The 17,856-nt window shown below is 32.1% G+C and overlaps 1 protein-coding gene across 1 annotated transcript in view; it reads right to left on the reverse strand.

The window, feature by feature from the left end:
- Nucleotides 1-8,487, reverse strand: part of LOC149898092 (putative sodium/potassium/calcium exchanger CG1090) — a 36,113-nt gene extending 27,626 nt beyond the window's left edge. The window contains exon 1 of the mRNA XM_090115551.1: nucleotides 8,185-8,487. Within this exon, the coding sequence (XP_089971677.1) occupies nucleotides 8,185-8,196 (12 nt within the window). The 5' untranslated portion in view covers nucleotides 8,197-8,487. The remainder of the gene's footprint in view (nucleotides 1-8,184) is intronic.
- Between the last annotated feature and the right edge of the window lie 9,369 nt (nucleotides 8,488-17,856).

A 17,856-nucleotide genomic window follows, 5' to 3' on the forward strand; every position in this document is an offset into this window, starting at 1 on the left:
CAGCTTCTATAGCATAATGTGACATTCATTAAAATACTAGAGCCACAGCTAGAGCTCTTTAATTTAGCCGTATTATACCGGAGAGCTCCATAAAAATATTTGCCAATGAAGAAATCACTAGTTGGACTCTTCTTTCATAAGTGCTATGACATGAGTGAAAGAGATAGAATCTTCATTATATTAGATGACATTTTTTTTGAATTGGAATTTTATTTACCCCCGTTATTATTAGTAGGAACTAGGAATTTTAATATAGCAAATACGAAAGATTTAATGCATTTTTATGTACTTCTGAAAGTATTATTTTCAAATGCTGGAAATTTATTCGATCTATGGGATATCTTTAGAACTTAGAAGCCTTATATCATCTTCAGTGACTTTGAAGAGGGTAATTATCTTAGCTTATATTATTATCTCGTATTGTTTTGTCTTTGGAAATATAATATTTAATATCATTTGTAATGTATGTATAAGTAATTGTTAAATTAAGACGTAGCTTTGGCCAGTTTATGCAATTACAGCAAATAAATCACGTATTTTTTAAACAAACAAAATCAAAACAATTTTATTTTTATGTCAAGTTTAACAAGTGTTAAGTGGATCTTCTAATGACTCGACGTAATCATGTTTGAGCTCAATTTCATGCTTTCTGCCCAAGGTTTGGAAAATAGGTCATGTCATCAAAAAGGTATATAATATGATGATAATTATTTTATTAATGTACAACATATTATCATTAAAGCCCTGGTACGAAAAAAAACTGTTTAAAATACATAATTGTTATATTTGTAACATATTCGTCCTGGCTTTAGCTACGTTCTGGTTTGTCCTCGATAAATAAATAATTTAAAATATACCTAGCCTATATTATTCACGTATATTGTTGTTTTTTAACAGCAAAGTTTTTTAATTCAGTTCCGGGAAACGAGTAATATAACAAAATCTGACTTTTTTTAATCTGTTTGCAATTGTGGCCTTCTCAAATGAAGAATATTTGAAGCCATAACGAGTTACCAACATTATATTATATAAGTTAGATAACTATTGACCTACAGGCCTGTTCAGTGCACTCGCATTTAGGTCGTGCCCTGTATAACGAACTATTTGGAAACCTAACATAAATTGCTTGCTTTAATTTATGTTTTAGTAGTTTTTCATATCTTTAAATCTCTTCTTACTTTAATAGTTATTTAAACCCTTAAAAAATTAGTGTCTCAAGGTTAATTCAAGCCTACTAATATTATAAATGTGCGTTTGTTCGTCTTTTACGCTGCAACGTGTGTGTGAGTAATTTTATGTTATGATTTTTATGTCTTGAGATAGTTAGGAGACTAGAGAATGGCATGCGAATTTCATTTGAGCTTGCGAGGGTAGCCGTGGGCGGAAAGATAGTCCATACTAATATTATAAATGCGAAAGTAACTCTGTCTGTCTGTCTGTTACTCAATCACGCCTAAACTACTGAACCAATTTGCATGAAATTTGGTATGGATATATTTTGATACCCGAGAAAGGACATAGGCTACCTTTTATTGCGAAATATGTACCACGGGCGAAGCCGGGGCGGACCTCTAGTTCTAATATAAATGTGAATGTGACCTTTACCTCCTCTTTTTCAATCCCTTCATTTCCGAGATAAATAAACGTGATTGTTAAAGGTTAATCCGTAAAAATATCATAAATAGATACAAAAAAAGTTACTGACTGTCTATTAAGATTTTACGGTTAAACAGACCCGATTTGAAATGAAAATGTAGCATTTTTACCAATTCCCCTGCAGTTTGTTAAAATCCGATATACTTATTCTGGATATTCTCAAGTTTAATGAATAAACATTTTCAATCATAATTTTATTGTCTGTGTTTCATTAATTATTTCAGTATTTCGTCCTTATTTAGAAAGAGAAAAAAGAAAGTTATTTCGCAGTCTTCTTTTAGCTCCCTTTTCAGAATATAATTAATGACCTTTACAACGGTAGGGCAGGTTTATCTTTTATATTATAAATGCGGCACGTAATTTCCTTTTTTGCATTTTTTATTATTTACAGTCCACTTGACCCTTGTTGTTGGTATTTGCAGAAAAATAACAAATAATGTATAATATCCCATTGACCACCGAGCGGCCCGATCGGGCCGAGACACAATAGATTTTCTATTGTGTCTGTGATCCGAGGACTGACGGAATATCTTACGTAGTTTTATTTAAAACTTCGAGCAACATAGTTAGATTGTAGACGTACAATTATTATAAAAAGATAATAATTACTTATTTGTATAAGATATCTCGACGTAGTTTGATAATTTCTCAAGCATCTAATATAAATTGTTTTAGATGTTAATATTGCAGCTTCGTTTATGTATAAAAGTAACGTACTTAGGTACATAAAGTACTTTTAAGTAAGGTATTCGAGAAGTTAATATTAAACCAATTGAGTAGTCATTTTGCATCTAATAATTTACTGCACACCAAACAGTTTGGTTTCACAAAGGGGCGCTCAACCACAGATGCTGGAGTTGCACTTCTAACACATATATATATAAGGCATGGGAAAACTCAAATAATGCTCTAGGGATATTTTGTGACCTCTCCAAGGCATTTGACTGCGTTGAACATTGTACTTTATTACGTAAACTTAATCACTATGGAATTAAAGGAAAAGCCCAGAACCTCATAGCGTCATACCTGCATGATAGGATACAGACTGTAGTTGTTAATGGAGAACGTTCTAGCGGTGCGTCAATTAACATTGGTGTTCCACAGGGGTCAATTTTAGGTCCCTTCTGTTCTTGGTATATATATCAATGATCTTCCTTATTATTTGCAGGATAGGTGTGAAATAGTTCTGTTTGCAGATGATACCTCATTAATTTTTAATGTGGATAGGCATGACCCAAATGTTGACGAAGTGAACAGTGCTCTTTTACACATATCTGAATGGTTTACTGCCAATAATTTATTATTAAATTCCAAAAAAACCACTTGTGTTGAATTTTTACTTCCTAATGTAAAAAAGTTGAACAGAGGTATTACCTTGAACGGGGAGGTATTGCATCCTACTGAGTCTACTGTATTTCTAGGGTTAACATTGGACGAGAAACTACAGTGGGGAGCCCATGTCAACACCGCTGCAGGTAAGCTCAGTTCTGCTGCATATGCAGTCCGAAAAATAAGGCATCTCACCGATGAAGATACGGCTAGATTGGTTTATTTCAGCTACTTTCATAGCATTATGTCCTATGGAATTCTACTGTGGGGCAGGGCTGCAGATATAGAAACTATATTTATCTTACAGAAAAGAGCCATTCGCTCTATATATAATTTACGTGCTCGGGACTCACTAAGAGATCATTTTAAGAATACTGGTATCCTTACTGTACCATCACAGTATATATTTAATAATATTTTGCATGTACATAAAAGCTCTGACTTACACACAAGAGTAGGAGATAGACACGATTATGGCACAAGGAACAGGAATAGAATTGAAATGCCATTTTTCCGATTAGCTAAAGTTAAAAATTCATTTATGGGTCAAGGTATACGCTTATACAATAGAATTCCTCACAATATTAAAGAGTTTAGTAGTTCTAAATTTAAAACTTACATAAAAAATGTACTAGTTCAGAGAGCGTACTACAGTATTCAGGAATATATGGACGATAAAGACCCATGGAGGGTTGTCGCGTAAAAACCACAGGACAGTTCTTTGGCATATTATGTAGTTAGATATAAGTTACATATTATGTAAATTTATTGACATTATTTTAAAAGAGCAACTATGGAGTTTCTTGCCGATTCTTCTCCATAGATAGGTACTGCTTTCCGAATCGGTGGTAAATGTTAAAAATACTATGTAATGACGATTCGAAAGTGCTACTAAATAGTAGTCTAATTGAATAAATGAATGTTTGAGTTTGAGTTTGAGTTTATTTTTATTTTTATAACATGAATTGCCTTGTATCCATTTGGCAGATTGTGTAAGAAATTCCTTTTCATTTTTTCTTAAGGGTGCTATAACAGATTTTTAACAAAAACCGCTATTTTACGGTACAATTTTAACTCAAAGCACTTACACGTGAGAACAAAGTAATATCTTAATTTAAAGATAATATATTCAGTTCTACGATCATCTTATAAAAATTGTACGACGTCATACAAAATTGTCGCTGAAATACGATTTTCCCAGCACAATGATGGCATAAAATGCAAAAAAATGGGGTCAAAACCGGTACACTTTTAAGAAAATTAAAAGCCTAATCTATCTTCTTACCTATAAATTATTGAGGGATATATAGTCCTTTATAGATTGTGATAATTTTTTTGTATCTAAATCAAAATTTTATTTCAATTATAAGCTAAATTAAAAATACTTGTCGATTTCTTCATACATTTTGCTCTCGCGGGTCGTCAGACCGCGCTCAGAAGCGCTCTTGGAAGGACGGGTGTATCGCTCCTCGTCCCAAAAATAAAAACGAATTAGAAAAAGATTATTGTGCGTATACTGTCGTTTTCGTGATTTGAAATATTTGATACTTTATAAGAGTAAACTGTATAAGTTTCATATTCCAGTTATTTGTAATTTAAAATTATGTTTTAAAAATTATGTTGACTGAGATCCTCTTTTTTTATGGGTTGTTGAACGGATTGGTGGGGTAAAGCAATTTTACAAAACTTAAATCCAAAATGGCGCCGACGAAAATTTGCCATCTTTTCGTCATGGGTGTCATTTTCATGGTTTTTGGGGTAGCTATTAACCAATATGAGGTCAAAAATAAAATCCAAGATGGAGCCGACGAAAATTTTACATCTTTTCGTCATGGGTGTCATTTTCATGGTTTTTGGGGTAGCTATTAACCAATATGAGGTCAAAAATAAAATCCAAGATGGCGCCGACGAAAATTTTACATCTTTCCGTGATGGGTGCCATTTTCATGGTTTTTGGGGTGGATATTACGCAATATGAGGTCAGAACTAAAATCCAAGATGGCGCCGGTGAAAATTTGACATCTTTTCGTCATGGGTGTCATTTTCATGGTTTTTGGGGTAGCTATTAACTAATATGAGGTCAAAACTAAAATCCAAGATGGCGCCGAAGAAAATTTTACATCTTTTCGTCATGGGTGTCATTTTCATGGTTTTTGGGGTAGCTATTAACCAATATGAGGTCAAAAATAAAATCCAAGATGGCGCCGACGAAAATTTTACATCTTTTCATCATGGGTGTCATTTTCATGGTTTTTGGGGTAGCTATTAACTAATATGAGGTCAAAACTAAAATCCAAGATGGCGCCGACGAAAATTTTACATCTTTTCGTCATGGGTGTCATTTTCATGGTTTTTGGGGTAGCTATTAACCAATATGAGGTCAAAAATAAAATCCAAGATGGCGCCGACGAAAATTTTACATCTTTCCGTGATGGGTGTCATTTTCATGGTTTTTGGGGTGGATATTACGCAATATGAGGTCAGAACTAAAATCCAAGATGGCGCCGGTGAAAATTTGACATCTTTTGGTCATGGGTGTCATTTTCATGGTTTTAGGGGTAGCTATTAACTAATATGAGGTCAAAAATAAAATCCAAGATGGCGCCGACGAAAATCTTTGTTATTTTATTTTAGTTTACTTCTTTATTATTAAGAAAATTACACCTATGACGAAAAAAGTCAAATTTTCGTCGGCGCCATCTTGGATTTTGGTTTTAACCTCATATTCGTTAATAGCTACCCCAAAAACCATGAAAATGACACCCATCACGAAAAAAGTCAAATTTTCGTCGGCGCCATCTTGGATTTTAGTTTTGACCTCATATTTGTTAAGAGCTACTCCAAAACCTTGAAAATGACACCCATGACGAAAAGATGTAAAATTTTCGTCGGCGCCATCTTGGATTTTAGTTTTGACCTCATATTGGTTAATAGCTACCCCAAAAACTACCCACACTTGCAAATGTGTTTGCTACGTAGGAAAAGTTCAGATTTAAGAGTATCCTAGGTAATGTGTTATGTGACGAATACCTATAATTTATTTCATTCCGACTATTTTTCGGAATAACATACATTTACTAAGAATTGTATACAATGCCGGATTTAATACAGTGCCGGTAACATCATAATATCAAATATGTATGATAATAATTCTACATTTCTCAAAAAGCTTTGATATTGTATACAATTCATAGATTATTATTCAATGAAATAATGATGTAAAATAGTCACACTTTTGTTGTTTGAATATACTAACATACTTATTAGGATCGTACCTACTAATAAAAGTAACAAAATGAATTTTTAAAGTTCCTAGTAATCTTCTGGAATCAATTTCAATAAAAATACATAATATCAAAAATTAAAAATAATATCAAGTATGAAGATGGTCTATAAAATGGAATGCGCTATGTTTACGTGAGCGTGATATTGCCGCGAACAAAGTTACGTCGTTAGATACCTAAATTTGAGTAACGCAGATTTGTGACAGCGTCCTTAAGGGCTGATTTTTCAATCCTTGGATAACGTATTAAACTACCATTTAAAAAATGTATTCTAATTCCGTATTTCATAGTTTACAGGTGACATTTTAAAATGTTCGTGTAATACTTTATTGGACGGATAAATTTTAAGCAAGGATTGAAAAATCGGCCCTAAATCAAATAAGTAAGAGAATGCGACAGAAGACACATTAAATTAATAATTTTCATTAAAAAATAGAGAAACTCAAATTTCTAATTGTATAAGAAATTTTTATTCAAACATAGATACGACTAAATAACGAGAAGCAACGTTATTTTTAATATTAATCCAATTTAAAAGATAAGAGGGTCAGAGCATATCAGACAAAGGTTAGAGGTCAAAATAATAGCTGCAATCGAGATGTACCTAAGTAAATATTGTTATTATTTTTTAATTAGAAATGTTGTATGCTAAAAATATAAGGACAGACCCACTTATTTTTGTGATTGGATTCGTCCAGACAAGAAATGGCTTCAGATTAAAATTATATTTTACCATTACATAGATATTTTGTTAAATAATGAATTTTATTGACCTCTATAATATTATGTACAACGTACTATTTATTATATTAAAAACGAATACAGGGTAAACTAACTAATCCAATGCCATCATAGAAAGAGTTTGACCTACAAAGAAACCGGAAATTCCGATTTTAATCGTGATGTACTACATACCTATGCGATTAATATGTAAAGTATACCTTTGCATTTACACTTATATGTATTACAAAAAGGGCTTTGATGATTGTTAATTGTTATCTGTATAAAAACAATGTAAACTAACATAGTAACTAAGAAATAATACTTACAAGTGGACCTCTGATGTTCTATTAATAAATAAATTATTATTATTATTAAATTCGTTATAAAGTCATACCTAATTACTACACTTGCCTGAAAGAGATCAATCTTTAGTGATAAGGCAGCCCTCTGTGCTATTCCAGCTATAAGTTTTAGTTTTAAGAAATAATAAAAATATGTACCTATACCTATTAGCAGAGTAAAGTGTGAAAACACCAAAGATCGCTTCATTGTTTCTGAATAAATTCCTGAATTTTATTAATAGTCTGGGCGTAACAGGAGCAAACGATTATTTGTATTTCCTTACTAATAATATAAATAAGTATGTGTATATTTATAGCGATTTGTTATTTTATAACGTAAAAAAAAACAAGATAAGTAACGGTTATCCATCTCTGTTTCGATGACTCTTGACATTTCGCATCAAAATTTCAGCCCAAAGGGGCTTTTCCCTTTTAGATTGTTTTTGCATTAATAAGCAGTCTATTTTCGTGTGTATGGCATTTAGAAATACGTGTGAGAATGTAGGATAATATGCTACGAAGATGAAAAAAGAATATCATGTACAACAACTAATAAAAAATCTATCTACTGGTCAAATTAATATGAATAATGACTATCGTTAAAAATATCGAAACTAAAAATAACATAAAATATACCGCTTAGGTACAAAAGACACAACCAATTAAAAGGTTGCTACGAGCATAAAAAGATGATGGATCTTTGTTCGTTACATTATGACATTTAAATAACAAAGATAAAGCGAGCAGCATCGTTAATCCAATAAAAAGTTAAATGAATATAAACGGATTCTTGCGACAAAGGCTGACGTCTAAATCTACGAACTTTTTTAATAAAACACATTAGCACTTACCGTAGGCTGCATGGCTTTCGGCCAGCTGTTCTCAACCGCCGCTATTTATACGACTAGGATATTGATTTTCCCCGGATAACTTACGTAACTAACACACGCCACCGGAAAATGTTTTGTACCCCCGACGCTACCGGCATTCATTCAGCCCTGCACATTACGTTATTAAATACGTTAAAAATGTCAAAAATTCCCAAATTCCTATCTCGACGGGACGAGTATCGCGATGTAAATGGAAGGCAGAAATTGACTGTGGGGTTTGCGACAATTGACTAGCGTTACGGAGCGAGCCTCTTCGTAGAGACGTCCGTGCTCAGTGGCGCCACCGAGCCTACTAAACGTGAAAAGGGGGCGACTGCGCGGCGTTCCACGCACACTTCGACACCGGCCATTCAATCAAGGAAAAACCAACATTATCACAATGAAATAACCGTAATATTTGATTGCGCGTTTCGTGAAGTTATAACCGCGTCGTAATTCGTCAAATAAAGCTTTATTGCTTGTTGTTAAAGTTGAATTTTGTATGGCTGAGTGTTATTTGTAAAGCTGTGTTTCAGTTTTTCATGCATTGACGAAGAGGCAGACATTCTGGCGACTGCTTCGTACGTCAGTACTTATCCGTAGTAATTGTACTATGTGAACAAAATGTATAGATATGAAATAATCAGATGTAACGATAATTAAAATAGTTTTATGGGCACGCTACGGTGTAGGTAATTAAGATAATGAGCTTTTATTACATGTTTTGTTATAATGACTATACCTATTGTTATTAAAGCACACGATTATGATTTTTTAGAAATAGTTGATCGCCGGCGTTTAAATGTGGTGGATTAAAAATATTTCTTGTACTTACGTACATTTCGAAGTTACATATTTCCTGCTATGATTTGAAATAGAAAGAAATACATATTATATAACTGTTAAATAATGATAGTCGAATAGTCCGTTCGACTAAAAATTAGTGTACCATCGATCAATTAATATTAATATGGCTCTATTATTGAATTTAACCTTTTCTTTATATTATCACTACATAGTATCAAACAAAGTCGCTTTCTCTGTCCCTATGTCCCTTTCTATGCTTAAATCTTGAAAACTACGCAACGGATTTTGATGCGGTTTTTTTTAATAGATAAAGTGATTCAAGAGGAAGGTTTTAGTATATAATTTATTAGGCTTTAGACAAAGCGAGCGAAGCCGCGGGCGGTAAGCTAGTTACGACCTTATACGACCTTATAAACGATTCCATGAGATGTAGAACGATGACGTCAGACATGATACAATAAATAAGAACTAGGAACAAATACAGAGAAAACAGGAATTTAAATTAGAAATATTACAACAGCTACGCAGCAGTTGTTTTCGTTATTTTACTTGTTAAGAAAAGCAAACTGCGAATATAATAACACAAACCATTATAAACATAAATATTATTCTATTAGATTTAGATTAGGTAAGTTTCTTTTTAGATTTAAGGTACCTAAGTACTAATACTGCTTCAACTATTTCTTATCTAGGATTTAGGTTTTTATATTTATTTTTATGCAACACGGTTACTTATTTTATAATATAATATCAATTAAATGTGTATTTAAAGAATTCTAAGCAAAATACTTATTTATAAGAATACAACAAAACACAATGCCCATTTATTTATAAGTTTAAAATAGAATAAGTAAAAATAAAGAAAAACACATTAGCATGTAAATTGCAAAGCAATGAAATGGAAGAACGTTACGAATCGTAGACGCGTGCTACGACGTAGCGTCACGTAGCGCGTAGCATGTAGCATCAAACGTCACGTAGACCTTAATTTGGATGATTGAAACGCATTGTATGGAAGAATCCACAGACTTTATTGAATTTTACAAGGATTTTTATATATATTATATTTGTTGAAATAGAGGTTACGACTTTATGTTTTCTAAAATGCCTTTTTTTTGAGACAATCTATACAAATAGAATCAAGAGAGGAGAATAGATAGAGATAGTACTGTGTCAGTTCGATGTTAGCTTTTTACTTTTTAGTAATTATCTACTGATTTTAAAAATTTCCACCAAAAGAAATATATAACTTGCAAAATAATGTTTGAATTACATATAATATTGTTTAGTTTTTTTTTCATTCATTTATATTCGTTAAAAATAGGTAAAAAGTATATTTTTGAGGTATGATTGGACGAATTTAAAGACTTAATAAAAAGACTTACTACGTTTTGAATTAAGAAGTTCATATCGTAATTTGTTTTACTCTCTTCAAAACAAAATATATGAAGCTTTTATGAAAGAAAAAGAATGCATATTGGAAACTAGTTAGAATGTTCTTCTTTTAGGAAATGTATTGGTGACGAGACCAATGGGTCCAATATTTGCAACACAGCATTAAAGTTTGTGGTTGCTGTGCCCCGCGGTTTAACCTGCATTGCTCCGCTTCCGTTGGTCTTAGCGTGATGATAATATAGCCTTCCTCGATAAAGGGGCTATATAATACCGAAATAATTTTTCAAAACGTAAGTAACGTTCAATAATTCCCGAGATTAGCGCGTTCAAACAAACAGACAAACAAATTCTTCAGCTTTGTATTATTATATTAACGGTGTTAGAGCGTAAACGCACTATGCGGGTAGCCGCATTGCGGGTAGCCGTCCGGCTGACCGCAATCACAATTATGTACGTAATATTCATTTCTATGCGTACTGTGCGGTCTGCGGTAGCCGCATCGCAGTGCGCATAGAAATGAATATTACATACATAATTGTGATTGCGGTCAGCCGGACGGCTACCCGCAATGCGGCTACCCGCATAGTGCGTATACGCTCTTAATATCAGGAAATATACTCGACAATAACAAACAATTAAAATAAATATTTTCATTAGAAGATCTGTTTTGAGTTTTTTGCCCTATATAATATATTCTTATATGAAACTAGAATTATGATAATTTCGTATTATTTTAATTCTTATATGAATTAATCAGGAATCGAATAAGGATTGTAATTAATAAGACGTCGCAATTTTATATATATAAATATATAAATTTAAGGAATTTAATATACACGTTAACATCCCCATTACCGTTAGTTATATATTTTTTTCAACATAGCGTGCTGAAATTTTTCTCGTGTATCAAACGCCTTAAGTATTTAACTGAAGCATTAAGTTCAGCGCCATCTGTTGTCGTCATTCACGCTTTTTTTAGATAGCGCTGTTCGTTCCTATTGCAATAATGTAGATGGCACTCCAATATAGGCATAAAGGAAAATTTTGATATGAAGTGGATTAGTATGCTGTGGAATTTTATTAAATCGAAATTAAATATTATATTTTTATGTAAGAGAGATTAGATGTAAATTGAACTTTTAAAACGTAAAATAATAAATAAAAAAATAATTAAGTCGGTGGTTTGAAATTTGCGAAATACCCTTCGATTACAATTTTACTCTTGCCGCGATAGTTCTTCTTAGTTCTTTGTAGTAAAAACAAACCTAAGTTAGCTGGATACTTGTAAAGTTTACTCTTTAGCAAAATCGTTTGTGTACCTAACACTATTTTTTTAGGTAAGTATATATTTTTATGATTAATGTCCCAAGCTTTTAATGCTTTCAATTTAATATAAAAATGCCCAAAATATTTAATATTTTGTCACATGTTTTAAATGAATAAATATAAATGGAACAATTAGAATAATTTTTCATTAACATGGACCCTTTGAGATCCCCTCGAGATCAACATTATTTATAGTATTTAACCATTTGACAATTAAGAAAAGGGTGTTAAATAGTTTGGTCGGTAAATGTATGGGTGTGGCGTAACAGATGTGTCGATTTTGATGTTCTTTTATGTTTAGATTTTAGGGTCTTTTGGTATAGACCACAGATACACGTAATTAATGATATAGTTTTTGGATTCTGGAAGTTTGTGATAGGTTATATTGAAGACATTTCAAATTTCTCATAAGCATAAAATATTTAAATCTTTTTAAATTTTAGTTTGTAGAGTTCTCGTTGAAATTAATATTTTTTGTTTTATGGCATTCAAATGCATTCAAATAAAATATCCTCAGTTGTTTGAATTTTATTTTGTTGTTAGCATAGATACCTACCTAACTATAATAATAGACGTAACTAGCTTAACACAGTAATAGACGTTTTCCTCCTGATTTTCTCGGAAAAAGCATTTAAAATAATGAAAGAACGAGAAAAAATGAAAAGCTTTAGTTTCAAATACGTTTTCGACCGCGGTTTCGCCCGCGTTTTCTGTAACAAAATACATATTATGCACAGTCACAGCGTGATATATCAGCAGATTTTCAATAATAAGTTAGATTTTGTGGCAATGGGCACTATAAGGTCATTCTCAATTTACTTTGTATTTTTGTCAACTTTTTATACCTCTCACCATGCCAATACTAAGATGTATGTGCGAACTAAATTAATATTATGATTTGAAATTTGTAAAGTATCACATTGAGTCGATTCGCTTCGCTCTCTCGCCCCGTCACACGGTTTAGAAAAGTCAAATATTCAATTATCCATCGTTACAACATTATTGCAATTATATCATCAAAACTCATATAAAACTGAACCTTATTCCTTCAGTATAGAATACACTATAGTTTGTAGCGGTTCAACAAAAATAAGTACTTAGTATAGATGATATTGTTGAAAAGATCATGAGTGCATTAGCCATTGTGGTTGCATACAATACATTCAATAAGTCAACGGTTTTAAATTTGGAAGGAAATATGATTCATTCAAAAGTGTACTCTATACCTTATGGGATATGGTTGAAAATTGTAGTGAACTAGTTTGACAGTGCATTCTTTTTTTATACTTTTTTTTATTTGCGCTCGCTAAATTGGGTTAGGATCCGAGTATTATGTCAGCTTAAGAATTTGACACTTCAATTTAAGAGGCTTAAATGTTATACGTTTTGTTCATAAATATGATTATCTTGTGTTTGTTATTGTTTGATTCATAATACTATTGTTGGCAGGTGTTGATTTTGTACAAATGATTGAGTTTTTGAAGTGTTTGTGTCAGTGAAAGCACTTTCTTTACAGTTAGGTACAATTTACAATGAATCTATAGTTTTGTCTATGAAGTTGGTTTTATTTTTGTTAACGACAGGTCTTATATGGCTATTAAAAGTGAAATAAGTTAGATTGTAACAAATTATTAGTTAATTATATTTTAAATTTATAACGTAGGTATTCTTAATTTAAACTTAGTGCTAACTTAACTAGTGCAATGTAAATTATTGTCCTTGTCACTGGCATCACGAGAGCTTTCTTAATTTTCAAGTGAATTATCGATTATTCAAAAATATAAGGTTCAAGTCTAAATAGTTAAAAGGCACAGTGATCTATTAAAATTCTAGTAGGAAGGCAATTATCTACATTCTACTGTTATGTAATGAGGTCGATTAAAAATAAAATGTGCAATTAAGAAATACAAAAGACGCGTTAAAATTAAAATTAAGTGTCTAATCGATATACATACCTACCTTCCTTTATTGTACATTTTTGAACTGGATAGACTATAGAGCATTGAGTTTCATTATTCATATTATCAACGCCAACTCTTAATAAATAACTTTAAGTGTTATCATAAAGCAACAATGGGATTGGCGGGAAATCTACTATCGATTTAAGATGAAAAGGATAACAAATGATTCAATGACAATAGGTGTGTTCGCGCGGAAATTCGGCGGCTGACCGCGAAGCACGTGTGACATCTGGCTGGAATATTATATAAGCAGCTGGCAACTAAATAAAAAAAAAGAAATTAAGATTCAAAAAGAAGAAACAAATGAATTTTGGCGGGAATGTCAACTGTCATGTGTGTCAATCTTTACCAAATCGTTTCGAAACATGAAAACAAAATATTGTCTATAAAAATATAAGGTCTATAAGTACCTACATTTAGTGGAAGCATTTACAATCTTTACTTTTTGATATAAATGAGCCTAGGTATAAAATACCCATCTCTTCAGTAACAAGGCAAATGCTTGAAGTTTTCTATTAGGTTAGTAATTTACTCTGTGAAAAATATTACCAAGGTAAGTACTAAGTACTTAATTAAGTAAAGCACAGAGATATAATCAGTTCATATAACATTTGTATTTTTAGCCATTATTATTATTTATCTGTCATATTTGCACTTATACCAAGACTTATACCGAAAGCTCTTAAACGATCATTTTGATAATAATTATACAGGGCATAAATTTAACGTAGACGTTAAAATAACGTAATATCTAGAACCTAAACAAAATTTATAAACAAGGTTAGGACTTAAATAAGGTTACGTAACTCTAGATGACCAAATAGGATCTTACTGATGTTGTTTTCTATTGGTAAAAGTGGTAAAAGGACTTTCAGTTCAGTGCTTTTAGAGATTATGCATAGATAGGTAATAAAGTTAGGATTTTAAAAAAGAGTTGGTACAGATCATGAGAAATAACTTTGTATATGTCTATAAGATATTTATATATCTAATTTAAAAAAATTGTTATGATTTTCTAGCATTTAGGTAATTGCTATTTATATAAATGTGACAGTATAGTATTTTTATTTTAGATGGTAATAATAACAATATTATAACGATCTACAACAAAAATACTTCTTTCCTCTCCACATTCACAAAATTGTGTTACAATTTCATCGCATACAGGTTTAAAAAGCAAAAACAAACAACGCAAGTGACATCTACATCAAAAGTAATTCAGAAAGTAGGCGACGACAGCCTACCTGCTTACAATGTGTTGCAAACAAAGATTCGCCACATCAATCGACTGACCGATCACCATCGGCATCTTTGAGAGTATAAAAGTAATTGTCACAGTCCTTTGACAGCGGCCGCCATTAAAGTTTGAAAAGTGCCGACAATGTATTGAAATAACTACACGACGGTCGCGTAAATATTTTATTAGTATTAATGTTGAATGCTGTGCAAAAAATTCGGTAGAGCAAAAGCGCTTTTGGGGTGAAATCGTGTTCTATTAACATTATAAACACAAATACTTATAAAGTTAAGATGTTTGTTTTTTCACGTAATAAATAGGGTGGTGGCACCAATTATCGGCCATGTCAACTTTTTTTGAACTTTGACTGGATGTAATTTTTACATTAATGGCTTTTTCTTTCTTACAGTGCCTTTTTTGGGTAGATAGTCTATATTGAAACTCCATTACAACATTTGCAAAATTACGAATCTATTGTTATTTTATTAAATATAGAATTTTTATTTCGACATTGCCGATTTCCCTCAATATCGGCCACTAACACCAAGCTAACACCCTAATATCTGCCGTCTTTGGCCCTAATATCGGCATACCTTTTCTAAGGTGAAGTTATATCAATAAAACTTAAAACTGGTTAGATTTTTATTATCAATTGAGATACACATCATTTTTTTAACTTACCTATCATGATCGTCTTTTCGTTACATTGTCTTAAATTAAAATTTAATGTATCAAGTTCAGTATTCTTATAAGACAAATAAAGATACGGGGTTAAATGAGACTTGTGTCAATCAACTAGAAAAAGAATTGGCTTGGAAATGCTATAAGAAATCACCCAATCATTTAACCAACATATTCATAGAATACTACTTCACTTCTCATCCACTCACTATTTGATAAACGAAAAAACCAGGAGGATGGTGTGCTATTAAAGATTACTTTTGGTGGTCTACGGATGTAGGGAAAACAACCATAAAGATTCTCCTGCTGCAGACATGACTAGCAAAACATTTATTGTTACTTTTTCACTGCCCTTAGCAACTTCATAAATGTTCTTCCATCCCTTAGGCCCTATTACTTTCCCTGTCTTCGAAAAAATACTAAAGCTCGTCTCATCCCCATTAATATTCTCCGTGGGTCTTGTTATTACAATATGTCTTCCGTGTCCGATTGATTTTATATTATATTCTAGTAAGTCATTAAACCACTTTATTCTGTAACTACAGCCCTGGCCAGCTTCTTTCATTTTAAAAACAAGGAATACCACTTTTTCCCTGGTTTTCCATTTTTAAACAGATTGGGTCTTTTATCTTCTTTTATAATATTTTTAACGCTATTTATGACATTGCTACGTGAACTAGGAAAACCGCAAATAGGTAAACCGTAGATCCGTATCAACCATTGAACAATTTCTTCTTCTTCATTTCGGTTTAAGAGTTAAGACGGTATCTCTACCAACTGTGCAATCTGTGTCTATTTTTCCATGAAGTCTATCTTGTAAAGTGGTCCTCGGGATGTCGTATTGTCGAGATGCTTCTCTGATGCTCATATTTAGATTTTTGACGGCATTCACTGTCTCTATAATTTTACTATGGTCAACAAAAAGGACAAACAAAAAGGTCAACAAAAAGGAAAACGTTTGCAATAGCCAACGTTTTACTTTTAGTTGATCTTTTGCTAGTTTAGATTGTGCCGGCATGATTTTGACATAGCTATTAACAAAAATTAATGTATCACCTCCCTGTTTAGTGTAAAGTCCGACGGTAGTAGAAAAGGTTTTACTAAGGTGGCCGTTATTACGCATCGATTCGCTTTATATCGGCCGTAGCTAACAAAAATCGTTTTTAGGCGGCCGACTTTAGGATCCAGTGATCAAACAGAGCTGTTGTTTCATTTCTAATCTTATTAATATCACTGCTAACATATAAAATAGCTAAACATGTGATTTGAAGTTTTCGTGCATTACCCCAATATCGACCACCCGGCCGATATTGAGATTTATCAGCAAATACAGATGCCCAATCTCGGCCCCGCAATTATTTCATTAAAAAGACAAATAAATCTAAAAACACACTGTTTTATCGATAATTTGACTGTTTTTCTTTTAGAACACATAAAATTAAATACTATAGGTATGTTTAATTCCATTAAAATACTTATCCACGTAAAGCGTCGACTCAGGGATTTGACTACGCAATGCCGCCAAACTACGCACGTTTGTACCTGCACGTGCTCTATGGCCAACTGAATTTTCTACAGTTGAGGTACCCACACCGAAATTTGGGAGGTTTTGCTTATGTATATAGAGTCTCTTTTTGCATTAAAACTTTTATGATTAAAGATCAATATTTATAGTTATATTCCATTTTCTCGAAAAGGCCGATATTAGGAGCAGGCCGATAATAGGAGACTCCACCCTACTGATTTAACTTAAATTTTATAGAGATTATAGCCTGAAAGAACGAAACATATACTTTTAAAACAAGTGTACATAGCAAAATATTGTGTTTATATTTTCTTAAGTTACTTATAATGAGCTTTGGTTAAGTTTATACCTAATGGAGCTTTTCAGGCGTATGAAGTCGATAGACTATGTATTTGTAAGCAAGTAAACAAGTGGGGCTGTTATGAAACCTACGCTTTCTTATATTATTATCCCGCTCTCCCAGTAATTTTCCTAATCCTGCTATTCATTGGTATATTTTCGTCCATATGTAGTTGCTTTACTTATTTTCACGTAAATTGTATTCGAAAATCGAAAGTTATACTTAATTCTGATACCCATATATATAATTAATAAGATATCAGAAATTTTAGATACGCTAAATGTTAAATAATGCGTATCAGAGATTACTAAATAGTTACCTACTACGTATATTATAGGCTAAGATTATAGGTATTTTTAGTGTAATTTTCATAATCAATATC

Source organism: Colias eurytheme, chromosome 23, assembly GCF_061535395.1.
Source record: "Colias eurytheme isolate Ceu_HAF_F1 chromosome 23, ilColEury1 Martin Lab GWU primary, whole genome shotgun sequence".
Classification (NCBI taxonomy): domain Eukaryota; kingdom Metazoa; phylum Arthropoda; class Insecta; order Lepidoptera; family Pieridae; genus Colias; species Colias eurytheme.